Raw genomic sequence first — 18,679 nt, 5'->3', positions numbered from 1 at the left:
TGCTACTGACTCCCAAGTCTTGACTGTTTCTCTCCATACAAACTTTTCAAAAGTGACAAGAAGCGGCCACGAAGCAAGTGCATTTTGTTCTTAGCTATAGCATGCAGGTCTTAGCTTTTGTCACAACCATTGAAATTGTTTGTGTGTCAATCGTGTTGGGTTTCAAGCCCAGGTTGTGGTCGTCTAGATCGTGGGAACCACCTTTTATACCATTCAGTTATACACTCTAATTTTGAAGTGGATTGTTGCATGGAAGGTCCAAATCTATATACGTAAGAAGTTCATAATAATACAATAGCGTTTTTTGTGTACTGTGTTGACCTGCTCTCTCTCTCTCTCTCTCTCTCTCTCTTGTTTCTCTGCTGCACGCCATCTTCAAGGCCATGGTTGCCCACCACTGGCATCCCCCATAGCTCCTCCTATCACTTGGTATCAGAGCCCAGGCAGGCCAATTCAAGGTGCTCTTGGTGCTGGCAAGGCAAGGCGAGCCAGGCAGGTAGGCATCTTGAGATTTTGTAGAGCTCAAGGTAGGTGGCAAGCTATGGCGGTTTTGTGGTAGTTGTTCCTAGGCGAGTAGAGGAGACGCAAGCAGATAAGCACTCCACGCGAGCATATCAAAACGCAAGGAAATCAGCAGGTGAGCGGGCCTTTGCACACAACATCCAAAACGCCACGGCGGGCAGTGAACTCGTGAACACTGCAGGGAGCTTCTCAAAACGCCATCAATGCGGTGCCGTTCTTTGCCACGGTGGTGCTACAACAGCATATTGAAACACTGTGGGTAGTGGAGGTCCCTGTAAGAGCATCATCTTAAGATGCTACACCACAACACAAGCTTCTCTTTTGATAGTTTTTTGCAGCATATCAAAAAGTCTCCGATTCTCAACCAGGCAAAGCTCCTCACCACTACCATAGAGCTTGCTACTCGGAAAAGGTGGTGCTTCTCTGGCATTCCAAAACACTCTCAAAGCCAATTGAAGGTGATAGCTTGAAGGACCAAAATGTTTTGAATATAATGGGTATTTTGCATATCAATCTAGACAAAGCACCTCTCTCAGATACATATGCCATATACGCCAATTTAGTGGCTTTTCTTGTTAATCAAATACAGCAAGCAGTAAAGCTAGTGAAGACTCTTTCAACTATTTGCTTCAAGCACTCAACATGTCAACATCTGCAACACATGAAGATCTGCTTCGAGATTGCGGTACAAGATTTCACAAACTATTTTTGCCAATTTAGTGTCATAGATTTGTCCTCTTTTTGTCTATTGTCAAAACCATCATAAACTTTCCAGTCAAAGCCTCCTTTTACATTATCAGTTTTCATCATGTCAAAATTTGTACGGGATCTAGACACTGTCACACACGAGTGGTAAGACCTCCCAAAATACCAGTTTTTGTTCTCAACCCATTTTTGTTGCACTTCTCGTGAGGATATTGGGTACACCTTAAACCCAAGGTTTGGCAGTGAACTAAAAACTCCACTCATTGGTAGCTAATTTTTTGACCTACACTATCTGTTCAAAGGGGAGGTTTACTATCATAGCACTAGGTTATGGATACACCAAAATCTTTGGTTGTGAGAGAACCTAAAACTCACGGTTGTCGAGTATACCAAAAACTCAAGATATCATGAGAGTGATGTAGTTCAGGCTTGGGAGGGGGGGGGGGGGGGGGGGGGGGGGGGATTGTTGGGTTTCAAGCCCAGGTTGTGGTCGTCTAGCTCGTGGGAACCACCTTTTATACCATGCAATTATACACTCTAGTTTGAAGTGGACTGTTGCATGGAAGGTCCAAATCTATATATTTAAGAAGTTCATAATAATACAATAACGTTTTTTGTGTATCGTGTCGACCTGCTCTCTCTCTCTCTCTCTCTCTCTCTCTCTCTCTCTCTCTCTCTCTCTCTCTCTCTCGTTTCTCTATTGCATGCCATCTTCAAGGCCATGGTTGCCCACCGCTGGAATCCCCCATAGCTCCTCCTATCAAATCGGTCCCACCCACCTGCACCTGACTCATCATGCTGCCACTCTCAAATCCTGACATCAACTCCTTGCGGCATCATCAATAGCTATCTCAAAAGGATCTACACTTTTGCCACAAGCTGGACACATCCACATGGTAAGCTACAGTGTGCACTTTTTAAAAAATGCCAACCAAGTCCCCCTTTAATGACTTGGCTCTCACGCTCTCCTCATAAGACCCATTTGGTCATAAGCCATAATTTCCACTCCGCTGCTTCACAAAAAAAATCTCAACCCACAAGTTGAAAAGTTTTAATAAGAATCATCCCACACCAATAACACGAAGCTTATTTTTTTAAAGAAATATGGTCACAACCAAGTCATGTATTTGTTGAATCTCGACTTCAAATTTCTAACAAAAAGGTGTTAATTTCATGCATGACACTTTATCACACAACTTGTAATAGGAAATGTATGCCTTTATCATACAATTGGTGATCACGTGATCTTGATGTTATTCTTTCACAAGAGGATTAGACACTGCTCTTAAGATTTGGGGTAAAATCTTCCTCCCACAACACATTTGGGGTGCACCACCATGGGGAGCGATTAAAATGCTGACAAATTCAATGGTCATGGCTTTCACACATGAAAAGAAAAAACCAAGGGTTATTTAATGCAAAAGCAATTTGTGGCATGTCATTAAGCAACTAGTTGAGGAAGACAGAGTAGAAACCATGCAGAGCTTAATACAATTTGCAACTCGTGCTTGATGGAGCAGATAAAAGAATAATACACATTGATGTCCTCTTTGGGCTGCTCGAAAACCTAGCAAGGTGGCTAAAATATTTGTGTCTTATAACCATCTTAGCTACACTAGATGCAAGTAAAATTTTCGAGTATCATTTTTAGCATAACATTTTCCCTATTCTAGGAAGAACGTTCCTATCGAGAGTCTATTTGCAAAGACCCCAAGGCTGACTATCTAGATGCTACACTTATTACTATATGTAGATACAATTATTACTATATGCTACACTTATTACTATATGTAGATACAATTAACTGTGCCATCAGATGATATCCTTTGCTTTTAAATAGGAAAGGAAATTCATACATCGTCAAATATCCTATATGACTATCTAGATGCTACACTTATTACTGTCTGTAGATATATTTAACTGTGCCAACAAATGATGTCCTTCTCTTTTAAAGAGGAAAGGAAGAAATTCATACATCGTCACATATCCTATATGAGAGAGAAGGGGTTGGGTACCAATGTTCCAAAGCTGATTATACTCCTAGTTTATAGTGCCCTTCCTAGTGAAATGCAAAAATAAGAACTTTTGACCCAACACCACCATACAAGAACTATTGACCTAGCACCACCAGGAACAAGGAAAGTGAAGGAAGTGGTGATTGAAGCCAACATCATAGAGGCATCTTTAGCCATTGATGGAATCTACAAGAGTCTTGCCATACTAACTCACATGGAGGAGAGGAAAGCATCCCATTCACAACAAGCGGTTATATATGGTGCAGAGATGGAGGCCTTGAAGGGCATGTGGAGGCACTCGGTATTGTATGGGATGCATGTAAATTTTGGTTGGTGTTAACTGGGTTGTGGTATATTTTGGCTAGGAATGTTGAATCCTTTAGAGAAGTGGATGCTAAATTAATTATTACAAGGTGAGAGTTGGGCCAGAGAAAATTACATTGACTAACATAAGCACGTGACAAAGATAGCTTGTGAAGCTATTTTATGCAAGAAATATGGAATCAATTGTGTGGGTTGTGAGCATGCAAGAATGTGCTGTTGGCACATGTAATTGTGTTGAGGGTTGAACACAATAAAATGATAACAGTGTGGGTTGAAAGCATTTTGTATGCAATGAGTTTTTTTTTGTTGTGAAAACTTGGTATGGGGGCATTATTGTTAGGTAAACCCAATCTTCATCCATGTATCCTCTCTTGTGTGTGCAACACCTCTTATATGTCAACAACCATGTGTAAGGCAGCAACCATCATCTCATGCATGTGAGACACCTACAAGCCTATGTGGCGGGCTATGTGTCAAGAAGCTACCTATCACTTGATGCCTATATAAGACGCTCATTGTACATGAATTTCCATCTCATAATATTAAGCATCGTTTTTCATTATGAATGCGTCACTTGTATATCCGCCATAGCCTTACAATTAGATGTAAGATGAGCGGGTTGTTGTCCAAAATGTGAAGTGGGGCGTATGATGAAGGAAAAGTAAGCAGTTCTGACATGGCATCCATAACAACAAGCAGGTTATCGAATGGTATATGCTCAAATGGAATAACTTACTCTACATGTAATTGTAATGTTTAAAAAGAAAAAAGTTCCTTTCACATTGCATAAGCCTTGTCCCTCTAACATTAAAGGGGATAAAAGTGGCGGCCCTATGGTATTATTAACAATGTGGAGGATAGTGTCGAATCCACACCAAACGATGTATGGTTTTTTTTTTTTTGATAGACACAAGCATCCTTGTGCACGAAATGCACCTTTCTATCTTTTTATTTGTAGATTCTTCTCCTTCACACATCGTTTAACTCTAAATTCTAATTGTGTGGCGAGGTCAATAGCGCGTTTGCGAAAAGCTTCAAGGGGAGATGCTACGCAACCTCGAGAACAAGTGAAGATATGAGGTGAAAGTAGAACATTACTCGCCTTTTGAATTCACAACATTTCGAGAGTGAAGTTTTCCTCTTTTTCTTGGCCCTCGTCGTTGTGAAATGCCGTGTGAAATCAACTTTCGAAATGAAATGCGAGTATTCGTTATGAAGAGGCGTATGGGCAGAAAGAAGAGGCAGGGCAAGAAAGATGCAAGCAACAGCGCCGGCGGTAGACTACAACTATGCACGCAACAGCCCAAACTCGGCATTCAGCCGCATGGCCGTGTGCGATGAAGCAAGCTGGTCGCGGCCTGCTAGCCCTAGTTTGTCTCGCACCTCCAGCCCCTTTTTTCGCGGCACCCGCTTCAGCCGCACCCAGGATGACAGTGGACGCAACTTTCCCATGGATTGGGAACCTGTCGCAGTGGGCCCTCGCACCAGCAAATCCCGTCGGTGGTCGCCGCCCCAGCGAAACTCCTCTCCCGCCGATTTCTCCACCAACTGGCGTGGTGGCAGCAACATGGGCTCTAAATCAGCATCCCCCTCTCATTTGAGCCTCTCTCGCCCGCCCCGCCTCTCTGCCACAAATTATGAGAAGCGCATGTCAGCTTCTCTTGCTACACAGCAGGGTTTAAGCCGGAGGAACTCGATCGTGGACGAAGTTGGCCGAGGTGGAAATGAACCAGCGGTGCGTGAGAGGATCGAGGCAGAGCTGGCGCGGCAGTGGGCGTACACACTTGGAGCAGAGCTTGCCCACCACGTGGTGGGCGTGTTTGCAGATCCGCGTAGTCCCAGCTACAACAAGAGGTGGAACTCCGAGACGGCGACACGTGTGTTTGGGGCCAATCCATGGGCATATCTCACACAACACAAGTTTTTTGTGCCACCCTTTGTGTGCCCGGAGGTTGTGAAGAGCATGCCCCTTGGCATGCAGGACATCCATAGTGCGGTTCGGGTCGTCTCCAAGATTGTCACCAAACGGAATGGTTAGTACCATATGTGAGAGAGAGAGAGAGAGAGAGACATTTTCCAACCTTCATCCAACTTACATTTCTAGAGAGAGGCATTCAACTTACATTTGGGCTTTTCCCCCAACGTATACAAAAAAAAAAGTATTTAGATATATGGCTTAGTTGAAAAAGATATATATAAGAGGTTTATTTTATGCTATGGAGGGTGCTAAGTTAGTAGTGACCCTGTTGACCCTTTGTAAGGATTGTGGTAGCCACAGGGGCTGGGTTAATGGCAATGACCAATGTTCTATTTTGGTAGTAGTAGTAGTAGGGGGTACCCAATTGCAGAAAAAGAAATTGCAGCCGAATCTTAAATCGATGCCGTACTTTGCTGGAAAAAAAACGAAGGCGGTTTCTGGCAAGTCAGACGGACGGAGAGCGGGTGAAGAAAGGCTACAAGCCTACAACATGTAGAAGAGACGTCTGGGGGCGCAGAGGCTGAGGGTGACGAGAAGGGGGGAGGGGAGACAGGTCGAAGCACGCAGAGGAGGAGCAAGCGCATGCTTTTTTTTTTAATTGAATGACTTGTAGAGGAGCGCATCTCAGTTTGCTGGTGTGGCTACGTGCTGCCACACGAAATTGATGCTTGACCGCTGGTCTGAGTTCGATTCACAACTCTTCACCTTATTTTATGAGGTAAGGGGAGCAAAGGTAGAAATTCCTGCAATTCCTTGAGAGGGAGGTATCTCAGAGATTAATCGAATATAAATAAAAGCGAGCCAGTAGGAGCCAGTAGTAGAAGATAGAAGAAATTGTTCTTTATGTTTGCAAGGTTTGAATTTTGGAGAAGGGTGTAGATAATCTTGTGTTATTGTAGATTTGTTGCTGCAATAAGAGGAAAGCATGCATTGGGTTCAAGGGAAGGCTCAACCGAACCATCCACATTGTTTGGCAATCTATGCCAGATATAGTCTTCTATGCCTTTTGCGACATGCAAGGAACAGTCCCTTGTAAAGCTTCTAGTACATTGTTTGGCAAAAATTGTAGGCGTAGCAAAAGATTTGTTGGTGGACTGCTCTTAGTTTTGGGAATGTGCCCATGATTGCTAGAAATGTATTAGAGAGGATTATGTCCTCTTTCATTTGGATCTCAGCAAACATTTGCAACTACACATAGAATGAGTGTCATAACGGACGCGATTGACTACATTCACAGTTTATTGTCGTGGGCTTGTATGCAAGTGGCTGAGTGGCCTTGCTTGCTGATGTGTCTTACTTGCAGGACTGTTTCTGCTAGTTTTTCTCTTGTATTCATTTCAGTCCTTTTTGTCTTTCATTGCCTCAACATCATCATTATGAAGAGGACTCCATGTCACCTTCCTGTAAGCTAACTTTCTTCTCCTGCTCCTCTTCTCCTTCACTTTATTTCTCTTCCTTTTCCCCTACCTCTGCTTCTTGCATTTCAACTCCTTCACGTTACTCACATAAGTAGGCATCATCCAAATACCCTCCCTCTTGCATCTCAGCGCATGACATTCTCAAAGAGAGCATGCTCTGCTAGCTTCAAATAGTTCTTGGGAAGCACCTTAAAGCCTTCAAACCCACACAAAGTTGTTGGTGGCGAACATGAAACTGCACTCGTTGCCACAACTCAACCATAAAGGTGTTAAGAGTTATGGCATCTCTCTAGATTCATCCAGTTGGTCCCAGTTTCTCCCAAGGACACGTGTTAGGGAGTGAGGGTTGGTTTGTGGCTGTGCTCGGCCAGAGAGAGGTTGTTTTCTCGTGTCGGGATGTGTATAGTCATGTTTAGCTCAGGGTTTTGGCTTGATTCCATGGCCATTAGGCTCCTGCAGGCTGGGAGTATTTTTCCCATAGCCCTAGAGGGCTTCAGGTACCTCTATCCCTATTTTCCCCATTTATGAGGTCGTTAAATTGGTGGACAGCTGCCCAACCTAGACTCTTGTGGGTATATAGGAGAGGGCAGGGTAACTTGGGGAGGACAGTGTGTGCATAGGCGCTTGGAGTGCAGGGCGCCCCTAGGGGCCAGCCCTTGGATGGGTGGTGGACAGGGAGCAAATCAACCTAGCAATTTTTTTACAAATCAGCCCCATCGTTTTCCACATTCAGCCCTAGCATTTTTCATCCCCAGTAGTAGGGCAGCAATGAGGCAGTCAATGAGCAGCAGGGACACCTTCCTTGCATTTGTCTCCTTATGGAAGCCTACATATGAGCGATCAACATGCAGAGGCAAAGCATCCCTGATGGAGGCCTAGGAGAGCAGAGGATTCCCTCTTCTCTAGAGGGCAGCCATACGACCCCAGCCTTGGGTCTTGCTTCCTCTCTCTCCAGATCGATCTTGTTACCGGGAAGAGATGCAATTCAGTATTGCCCATCGTGAGGCCGTGCCAATGGTCTCATGTGCAGGAGCAGTTGGTAGTGTTAGTAGCAGTTGCAGTTGTGTGTAACTCGAGTCTATCTATCGGGGCATGTCAGTGACCACCCTTCGTCACTTGTATGAGAAACTTGTTATCAGTATGGAGAGCCTTTCCTAGTCCTCTCTATCACCCAAGTGTGGTAGATTGGTTATGTCTTGAATAAGAGATCTTGAGTTGGATAGATCTATGAGGTCTCTTGAGATAGTTTCGTACGACGTTCATTCTCTTCTTCTCTCTCTCTCTCTCTCTCTCTCTCTCTCTCAGATGTCTTGTCTCTTTCTACCTCAGTGATCACTCTTCTCCACAGCTTGTTCATGTATGTGGCATTGTAGGTGTTCTAGATGGGAGTCGAGGTGTTCACCGGATTGCAAGCCAATTCTCGTCTTCATTGCATCTTCCGCTGCCACCTTTGACATGGTATCAGAGCCCTAGGTGGCACGACCACCTTGGATGCTCAGATTTGGCTGATTCGGTGCCGTGTTGGACGTGATTGAGAGAGAAGAGGCTTGCTGTTTTTTCCTGGTTTTTCTCCAATTTGGGGCAGATTTGTGTATGTGGAGGCTAATGGACCCTCGTCTACGACTTCCCCGTCCTTTACCCTTGATTACCCTGATCTCTCTTTACTAAGGGGAACCGATGGAGGTTATAGGATGTGTAGCATTGTTGGATTGTTCCGGTTTCTTCCGAGATGGAGTTTTGTTACTGTGCCTTCCCGCAAGGGGAGCATGCATGCGGCTTGGATCTTGAAGGGGAACCACTTCATTTCCAGCCTTCTTCTTCATAGAGAGTGTCTAGACAGCAATAGGATCTTCTTTAACATTGTAGGTTTCTATGGCTGTGTTTTCTTTGAGGAGATGGATTGGTAGTTTTGCTGTGCCTTTCGCAAATGCACTTCTTTCTTGGAATTATCGATTGAGCTTCCTATCCAGTGGGTAGCAGGTTGATGATTCAGTTGCACTTTTATACGAGATTGTGGAGTATGGATGGCAGAGGGGGATCTCATTCCTCCAAGAAGCAAAGGATGTTCTTTAGTTTTTCTTGTCCATCTAAGGATGGAAGTTCTAGTTCCCGCTTCATTTGACTCTTGCTCATCCGGTATGCAGAAATTTAGGTGCATGTTCTAGTGGATGTGTTGGAGTTGGCTTTGATAGGCAGAGGGGGATTCTTCTATCTCCAAAACCACTTTTATATAATCATCTGATTACAGTGGATGAGGTTTAGAGGTGGAGCATGTGGTGCCATATGCTTAGCCAACAATGAAAACAGTTCGAGGAGGTTTTGTTGGAGTGTGGACTACTCCTATCTGCATTTTCTCTCTTCACCAATGGTAGTGTGGCCCTACAGATTTGGTCACTCTTTTGCTCTTTTACGAGCTTGTGAGTACCATTTGTGGGACAGGTTTGTGATCTTTTATGGATGCTATTCTTGATGATTGACAATAGATCTGTCCAGATGGATGACAAGTTTGCATGTAGTGTCAGCAGTTGGTGGGGACATCTTGTTCCTACTCCCGCAATCAACAAGATTTGGATGCTTCTTCCGTGTTTCTCTTTGGAGAGCTCCAACCTTGGGGCATCCCATTCTGATCTTTGTGGGCATGCAGTTGTCCCAGGCGGTTTCTTTACTCTTCCCTTGAGTATTGGAGTCATGCTGTATATTGGATATTGATTGCACAATTGATTGGTGGGTATATTCCCTTGAGCGCAAGTGGAAAGGACAATTTTGATGAAGATTTTAAGGAAGCAAGTTACAACAGTAGGAGTATATGTGCTCTTCCGAGTTTGTATGGAGTTTGGCATATTGTTTGTGTTCTTAGCAGTTCGAGTTTGCCGATGGTGTGATTTCCTTTTAGTCTTGACTTCTTTGAGATTCAAGTTTTGCTATTCAGTTACAAAGGAAGCAATTTTGCTCTAGGTTGTCTTAGATTTCTTTTTGGTGGTACTTATTCTCTTTTCCTAGGATTGAGCGGGAAGGGGGCTACCTATCCTAAGGGGAGCTCTCGGCTTGGCTCTTGAGCTTTCAATGACAATGTTTGCTGTGTTCCGATGTGGGCTTGAGTCATTTGTTACCTCGGAGAGTATTTTTGAGGATACTTCTCCTTCATAGCGAGCTTCTAGGTTTTTATCTTTAGTCGACTTCCGATGCTCCATTCAATAGAGTACCATGCACGGTGTCTTCTAGTCCTTGGTTTCCTTGTCCATTTCTTGTGGCTTTGGATGGTGTGCGTTAGCCCACAGTGCAGTAAGTATCTTGGCGGATGTTCTTAAGTTTAGCCACTTCGGTGGTTGCTTCGCCTTTCGGCTTTGTAATGTGATGGTTGCTCTTCCTAGTACATCCGAGCAGTAGTTCCTATGCCTTGTCTTCTAATTGATCCCTAGAGACTATCATTCACGAAAGACCTACTCCTCTTATCCTTAGACTCGCATGTTTTTTTGTACAGGTGGATAGTGCTCCTTCTCGGACTAGGAACTAGTTACAGTTTGCCATGGCATTCTTCAAAGTGGGGAGATGTACTTCTCGAGTCTCCTAGGTTTGGTTCCGGGTTCCACTTGTATATTTTATTTCGGATTCACCTACCTTGTGTGATTCGATTACATAGGTAGAGACTGTTGGAGAGTTATGGTAGTTATCCATGGTCTTTCTTCAGAGGGGGATGTGGGACCAGCTTAGGAGTCAATGTCTAGGCATACTTCCTTCAGTTTTGGTAGCTCTATGAGAGCTCTATGAGCAGCAGACACGATTGACAGTCCATTTGGTTATAGCACCTTGTTCTTCTCTTGTAGAGCTTGGGTGCAGGGTCTCTAGATCTTGCCGTATTAGCTTCAGTCTTAGTGTTGTTGTGTGTTCCTTTCTATTGGAGTTATGTTCCTGATTCACTCTGAGAGTGCTCTGAGAGTGCTCTGAGAGTGGGGTGATATTCTCTCCAAATGTGTTTCAGACAGATAAAGATCAGTTGCAGTTTCACTCTCAGTTCTCATGAAGCTCCTTGAGATACAGTTTTCAATTCATCATGATATATATGGTGGTTAATATAGTTCTTTGGTTCTTAGTCATCGAATAGTTGATTCCTCGGTAGCCTTGATTGTCTGCATTCTTTGGACTTCTCTAGCAGCTCGGAGATTTTGGCATATGGTATGTGATCGGAGGTGCATGTTTTCGTCTCTTTCTTCCAGGGTGAGCTCTTGAGAGTTGGGAATGATCCGGATACCAGAAGTTTATGCCTTTACCTTCAGTTTTGATGCATTTTCTTGGAGTGGTCAACAATAGTATCTTCTACAGATGCTAGTTGTGTGACTTGTGAGTCGGGTGAGTTGAGGAGACTGTTGTCTAGTCGGTCCCCATTTCTCCTAGGGACAGGTGTTAGGGAGTGAGGGCTAGTTTGTGGCTGTGCTTGGCCAGATTTAGGTTGTTTTCTCATGTTGGGATGTGTATAGTCATGTTTAGCTCAGGGTTCTGGCTTGTTTCCATGGCCATTAGGCTCCTGCATGCTGGGAGCATTTTTCTGTAAGTTTGGCATAACTTCTTTTGCTTCTTTTTACTGGGGTTTAGGCCCCTCGGTCGGTTTCTGTCCTTTAAGCCATGCCACGTCATCACTTTGTGACAAACCCTGTGAACACGTACACTTAGGTCAGGGCATGTTTGTCTCTCACTAGGAGCTTTTTCTCCCCCACTTGTATATATGGCTAATGCCATACGGCTTCTCTTATTTTTATTAGCCCTACGGCTTCTCTTTTTTTTTTCTACTTACATGGTAAGCGATACAACTTCGTATTTTCGGTGACCATGAGCTTCTGCTTGGTGCAAAAAGTAGAATAGTGCTATGCAAATGGCAAAATACTTGCTGCTAAGCAATGTAAGAGCCTTAAGGCTATGAAGATACTTAATCAACAGAATGTAATTTTTGTGGTAGTTCCATTTTGCATCATTTATTTGTTGATGCTAGCCCATTTGTGTCTACTTACACGAGTTTATGATTTGTAAAGTTTAGTAGTTATAGTATTTTGGAAATCAAATCACGATGTAGCCAACAATCTAAATGCTAAAAAAATAGCTATGCTAATCCATGAGATTAAGCTGATTCTTTATTTATGGCACGCTAACTTGCTTAATTTGTTGTTTGATGATGCACTCTTGAAGAACTACAACATGTGCCATTTCCAGAAGACCTTTACTTGCGTATCAGGAAGTTTAAAAAGGATAAGTTGATGAGACATCTAATTGCAAATGATAGAGATCTATATGACTTCCTCAGTTGTGAGAAACTTTTAGCAGATTGGTTCATCGGCACCCCACGCATTTATAGATTGATGGGACAATTGCTCTACAATATGAGAGGAAACCTTGCAGTTCATTACAACACTGGTTGGAAAGACGCACTTGGGACGAAACAAGTTGCTGATTTTCTAACCGGAGTTCTTTCAGTTATAGACCACTGTAACAATAAGGAATGGTACAAGCATGAATGGCCAACCACAATTCAAGATTTGGCCGAAGCATTGGATCAAATGGAGCTCACCGATACAAGTTTTGGACGTAAGTCATCGATAATCCAATCTAATTTTTGGTATATGAATTCATGTGTCCTCATTGCATTACTTGTTACCAACTTTTCATGCTTGAAAATGTAATAAGATTAGACAGAAAATCTTGTAAAGATGAACTGTACATAGGTTTTGATTTATTTTATAGGGTAAATTTACTTGATTAAAGCTTTCCTTGACCCACAATTGAGCTTTCCATTACAAATTCTTAATGACATGTATAAAATATCAATTCTTATAGCCTTTTCTAATCAACGATAAGCAGCTAAACTTGAGAAAGATTGGAGGAGATTAGATACAATAGCGTCATGCTATCAAAATTGTGTAGACTCTCGACTTCTCACCCCAGCTGTCAAAAAGTTTTGTTCACTTCCTTGTGCACTTCTTGAGAATATATACAACCTGGGTTTGCGGTAAGAACTCTTTTTACAATTTGGATAGAAAAAAGCTTTAATACCTTGATTCTTCAATATATTTTAATAAAAATAGTAGTTGTTTAATGCACACTTGTTATAACATGTAGAGAGAGAGAGAGAGAGAGAGAGAGAGAGAGAGAGAGAGAGAGAGAGAGATTTCATAATCGCCCTTGAAGGTCAAATATGACCTATGGGATTAAAGAGACATATCATGTGGGTGTGTGGAGTTGATGATGATTGACCCTCGATGCTCAAGATGTGTGGAAACGAGTGTCGCAATAGAGAGTCCACATTGTGGATGGCAGAGGAATGTGTGTAGAGATAGATAGTTAGATCTTATTATTGTCCTCAGAGGTCAAAGATGACCTACGGGACCAAAGATACATGTGATGTACTATCTGGTGGGCTGATAAGCAATTCTCAATCCTCCAAGATTGTGATGACGAGAATTGCAATGGAGAGCCCATTGTGGCTGAGAGAGAAAAGTGTATAGGTGAAAGTCAGGGTTAAAATGTGAGGGAAGCAAGTCTAGATGTGAGCAAAAGTTGAGCACTCTAGCAGTGTGTGGTACTCAGACTCTTGAATTGAGAGAGAGAGAGAGAGAGAGAGAGAGAGAGAGAGAGAGAGAGAGAGAGAATGTGACAATAAAATACTATCATGTGATTTTTAGAGAGATGTGCTAGCAAAATTAGAGATTCAAGAAGGGAAACCAGCATCATTGCAAATGAAGTTAATGCCCAAAATGTACTCAAATCTTACATGCATATGAGGTAAGTGGTCTCTACCTTTCACACTTGTCATTGGGTATGTGCTTGAACTTTGAATCCCAGCTCATGTGCACAATAATACTATAGTGATGTTTGAAGAGTCATGACCTTTACACTTGGGAAGGTTTTAATGGCATTTAACATGTTACGAGAAAAGAAAAGGTCATGAAGTATTCACATGGAAATGCTTTGATGCCAATGGACAAGCCCTCATGTAATTAAAGAAAAATTGCGAGGATTTCCAAAAATTCAAGAATTACGTAAAAGAGGAAGGTAAAGCAAATGCGCTTCAAAGTATTATCACATTTCTCACTTTACATGTGAGCTCTTTGGTTGAGTTCTTAAAGGGAATGGAAAGTAACAAACTTTGATGCTCCTTTTTTTTTTAGTATGGAAAAATATATTCTACTCTTTTTTTTTGGGCAATTCCCACGTTATGTGGGATTTTTGAATTAGCAGAAACAAGAAAGATACAAGGCTAACCCATGCAGAGATGACATGCCATGGGAACATGAGGACTAAAAGTACCTGGTGAGCAAAACTATTCTACTTAACCAAGCCATTCTTAGCTGAGGAAGGATGAGGAATTCCCCATAAATCTATCCTTACAAATATCGTAGGGGTTGAGTTGCACTTAGGAGTAGTGGAGGAGTGGGGGAATATTTTCTTTTGGGCCGTCTGGCTTGCGGGCTTGATGTGAGGATTGGGGGAAATCTTAAAACTTCTCCTTGTGTGTAGAAGCCCTAGTACAATTTTGGTAGTGCTTTGTGAAGCAAGGTTTTATACTTAGTTGTTACGCAATTTCATGTCAAACTGACGAGAACTTTATCCAATAATACATATATCAACATATCAATGGAACCCATTTTGGCTTCTAGCCTTATCCATTGCACGCATGCACGCACGCGCACACAGAGAAGAATAAACCTTTAGAGAATCTTGTTATGTAAATTCTTGAAGAAGAAAAACGTGCAACCCGAAGATAAGAAAACATGTAATCACTACTTCTTTCAATCTACATTCAAATCTTTGATTACATATTAATCCTTAATACTTCTCAAACGTTTAATTAAGAAACGTTTTTGTGTAGATTGCTAAGAGTTTTTAATCTTTATAAGACCCATTCTAGATAAGTAAAAGCTCCTTGAAACATGTGAAAGAAAGAGAGAAAGAGAGAGAGAGAGATAGAGGTTCTTACCTTGATAGTACATAATCTTGTAGAGTGAGCAGGAGGAGGTGGCGTTATTCTCCCCTATAAAAATAATCACCAAAAGATGCATCTTCCTTTCCATTATCGAGGGGGGATTCCAATTGGGTCACATGGCTTTTGCAATTTCACAAGAATATTTAGAACTTTTCTCATTTAGGAAAAGGGAGTCTTTTTCAGTGTTTTTCATACAAGTGCATAACATCATGAGCTTCTGTTCGAGAGGCACCGCATACCTAGCTAGGTACGATTGGGGGCAGGGGACCACCGGCCCCCCTACCGGGCCGGTGGTCCCCTGCCCCCAATCGTACCTAGCTAGGTATGCAGTGCCTCCCTCACAGGAGCTCATGATGTTGAGGTAAGTCACATGTGGGATTATTATGAGAATTTGTTCAAAACTTCTTGTAAATTTAAAGAGACCTCTTTTCCATGTCCATATCAGTGCTTTTTCAATTTAAAAACAGGGAATGATTTTTCCATTTTGTAATGGTTGCATTTTTTGTATTGTGTGGCTCAATTCCTTGTGAGCACTCCTCCTATCATTGTCACATTACAGCTTAGACTCCCTAGGTGAAAATCAATATTGGTTAAGCAAATCGTTAAAAAATATCTAACTAAATTTTTTATTGCCCTCGAGCCAAAGCTATCCCTTGATTTTGAGGAACATTCATATTCATAAATACTTGCAAAAATGTCTTTGTTTAAGATCACATTCTTTTTGCATAGATCCATAGTCAAAACTTAACATCCCACACCTTGCTACTTATTTTCTTAGCATACTTACTTAGCTACTTGTCAAGACAAGCTAAAATGTAGAAACTAGTGCTACTCTTGGTTAACTCGACATTATGCGAAAAATGTGGACCCAACAACCAACCGGCGCTTGTGGACCTTAATTTCATAAGATACATGGTGTTTATTTATGGAAATTTGGCAAAAAAATGCGACTTTATCATATTGGATTTATCACGTCCAAAATGGTTTCATTATCTTGGGGTGAAGCATTCCATGGGTCATCTCGAGCTCACCTAGTTCCTTGCTTGTAGGAAATCCCAAAAACTAGCATTTAGTTTTATCAAGAAAAGCTATGCTTGATTGCATAAAAGATATAGGCGTGTTTGGAGTGATATACCCCTTCTACATGTGCTGATGCCCCCCTCATTACTCAATGCTACGTTTCTAGATTGTGTATGGTAATGATTGCATAAAAGATATAGGCGTGTTTGGAGTGATATACCCCTTCTACATGTGCTGATGCCCCCCTCATTACTCAATGCTACGTTTCTAGATTGTGTATGGTAACCAACTCTTTCTGGACAAAGCAAAATGACAAGTAAGGTGACATTTTGGTAGCCATTGAGCTTTCATGAGAGCCTTATAAGGTGCCCTATACCTGAAATTATAAAATAAATCTAACATGTTTGCTAGCCATTGAGATTTCATGAGAGCTTTATAAAAATCACACCATTGAAAGGGTCTTGTTTTTTTTTTTTTTTGCGGCCATACTCATAATTGTGAGTGGAAGTGTTGTATTAACTCAGAAGAGAATGTACATAAAGCGCAAAGCATAGTTAATTCTCAATGTAAGGGTCTTTTTTCACTCCATGATCCACTGTACTACATCCGCTTCCACAATTTCCATGCTTCCAACCTTATTCACTATATAAGAAGTGCACAAATATGCAGGAGAATCAATTCATGGAAACATGGCCATATCACAAAAGGAGAATCAATTCGTGATCGAGAATGCATAGCCAAACCCTAAAATTAATATGTCTACACACATAGTCTTCAATTCTCAAAGGAAGTAGCATTATTGAGTTGATGGATACTACTATATATCTGTTTTCTCCCATATTAGGATACACACATGGCCTTCAATTCTCAAAGGAAGTAGGACTATTGAGTTGATGGATACTACTATATATCTATTTTCTCCCATAATAGGATATTTCTATGTATGCCCAATTGAAATCAAATTTTCAAATCTAGGGATGTATCAGTTGAAAAGATGACTATGTTGCATGCCATCAAGTTCTCTAGAAAATATTTGTGGCACAACCCACCATCTAGGTTATGTTTTCATCGGCTAGGTTTTACATCTTTGAGCATCCACACACAAATATTTTACTAAGCCTTGACCTCGTTGCTTACAACCCAAATACTTGTTTTGGATTGCAAAATTTTGAACCTTTGCACTGTAATGTCCTGCAATCAAGTTTTCAAGAGCCCATAAAAGTTCTCTTATCTAGAGCGTTTTTGACCGTATCGAGCCCATTTTGGACTCGATGAAAGCCTGGAAAAATATGGCATGATTGATTCCCATGTATCCAACCCTAGTTTCTACATAAATACATACCAACATACATCTTGCAAGTGCATTTGGAAAACACACCAATCATTGATCTGCAACAAATTGGCAAAACTGCATAATCGACTTTTGATTTTTGTTTTTCTCGCCATGCTTGCAAAAATCCATGACATTCAACCCCTTTGAAGATGTACCTCCTCTTGCATGTTCCAATTGTATCGAAACCTATATGCAACCCATTTGTAATCATACAATCATTGATCCAATGTAAACATGTTATCACCTAATCGCTATCCCATTGTAAACATGCTATCAGTATAACAAGCACCCAATTTTTGGCTTCATGTAAGAATAAACCCCTCCAAGATCATATAAAAAAATACAAAACTTCTCATCAAGCTAGAAAAAGTATCCAATAACCAATGATTCAATAGACATGATGGTAGCCTATCCCAAACCCACACTTTATAACGTCTTCCTGGATTAAATTGCATTGTCTCCAACTGCCATACATCATTAGCATTGTAATAGCCCCTTGGGTCATATGGCATAAGATAAAACCCACATATCGTATTGTCAACCTAATTCCTCCCTAATTGATGAAACCTCTAGAACCGTCAAGACCAAATGGTATATAGATCAATTGCCCAAAATTGTGCACCTAATTATATCCTCCTTGATCATAGGGTAGCAACGATAAGTCCCCCATTGAACCTAAAAACACTCAAAAATGGATATCATCCTTGCTAGCATCAACACCCTTAGTATGTATCATTGGTTCAAAAACTTCCACATCATTTATTGCTTCGTGGAACACTGCATGTATATCATCCCTAGGAGGCATAAAATCATCTAAAGCCTCATCCACAACATCTGCAAAACTCTACATCATTATCATCACCTTGTTTCTCAATGCCACATCTCTCATCATTCTATGGTTACTCAACATATGGGACCCAAAACCATTGCAAAGAATGCAAATATCCAATAATGTATCATCATCATCATCTTCATCCACCATTGAAACACCCTCCGGTTTCCCTGTAGTCTATTGTAAAGAAAGATTTGCACTCATAGCATTTATAAGGTCTATATATCGCTAGAATTGTGCCTTATCCTTCTCACTTGCATCTTGCTCGATTATTAATAAGCATGTTTGTACCTAGTAGTTTGCATAGAAATATGCAGACATCACAAAGATAACATCCATTTCCCCTTCAATTTCCCCTTTAATGTCATCAACATACCATGCACAAGGAAGTAGCGACATGTGCTTGCATATCATTCGTCAACCCCTTTGAATAGGAGCTTCCTTCATTGGAATCTTCATAAGATACCAAATCACATGAAAATTCACCACAAATAGAAACATCCTCTCCATCACATGAACCTAAAGTTTCCATTGTAACAATATCCATATTATGCTCTAAGTCC

General features: G+C 41.6%; 1 protein-coding gene across 1 annotated transcript; it reads left to right on the top strand.

Annotated features, from left to right (window-relative positions):
* Positions 1 to 4,480: 4,480 nt before the first annotated feature.
* On the top strand, positions 4,481 to 14,713 carry LOC147448578 (uncharacterized). Its single transcript, XM_086522415.1, has 4 exons — positions 4,481 to 5,599; positions 12,141 to 12,536; positions 12,810 to 12,957; positions 13,631 to 14,713. Exons 1-4 carry the CDS (start codon positions 4,822 to 4,824, stop codon positions 13,641 to 13,643), a joined length of 1,335 nt encoding a protein of 444 aa, XP_086378541.1. The 5' UTR covers positions 4,481 to 4,821; the 3' UTR covers positions 13,644 to 14,713.
* Positions 14,714 to 18,679: the final 3,966 nt, after the last annotated feature.

The sequence above is a fragment of the Adiantum capillus-veneris genome, chromosome 10 (assembly GCF_014529385.1).
Source record: "Adiantum capillus-veneris isolate H3 chromosome 10, ASM1452938v2, whole genome shotgun sequence".
NCBI lineage: Eukaryota > Viridiplantae > Streptophyta > Polypodiopsida > Polypodiales > Pteridaceae > Adiantum > Adiantum capillus-veneris.
This window is presented reverse-complemented; position numbering and strand designations above follow the sequence as displayed.

What these genes read in the sequence shown, in the direction of transcription:
- LOC147448578 (XM_086522415.1), top strand. Translation starts at nt 4,822, where the DNA reads ATGCAAGCAACAGCGCCGGCGGTAGACTACAACTATGCACGCAACAGC. An exon ending in GATTGTCACCAAACGGAATG is followed by an intron (nt 5,600 to 12,140) that starts GTTAGTACCATA and finishes GCACTCTTGAAG; the next exon opens with AACTACAACATGTGCCATTT. An exon ending in CACCGATACAAGTTTTGGAC is followed by an intron (nt 12,537 to 12,809) that starts GTAAGTCATCGA and finishes AACGATAAGCAG; the next exon opens with CTAAACTTGAGAAAGATTGG.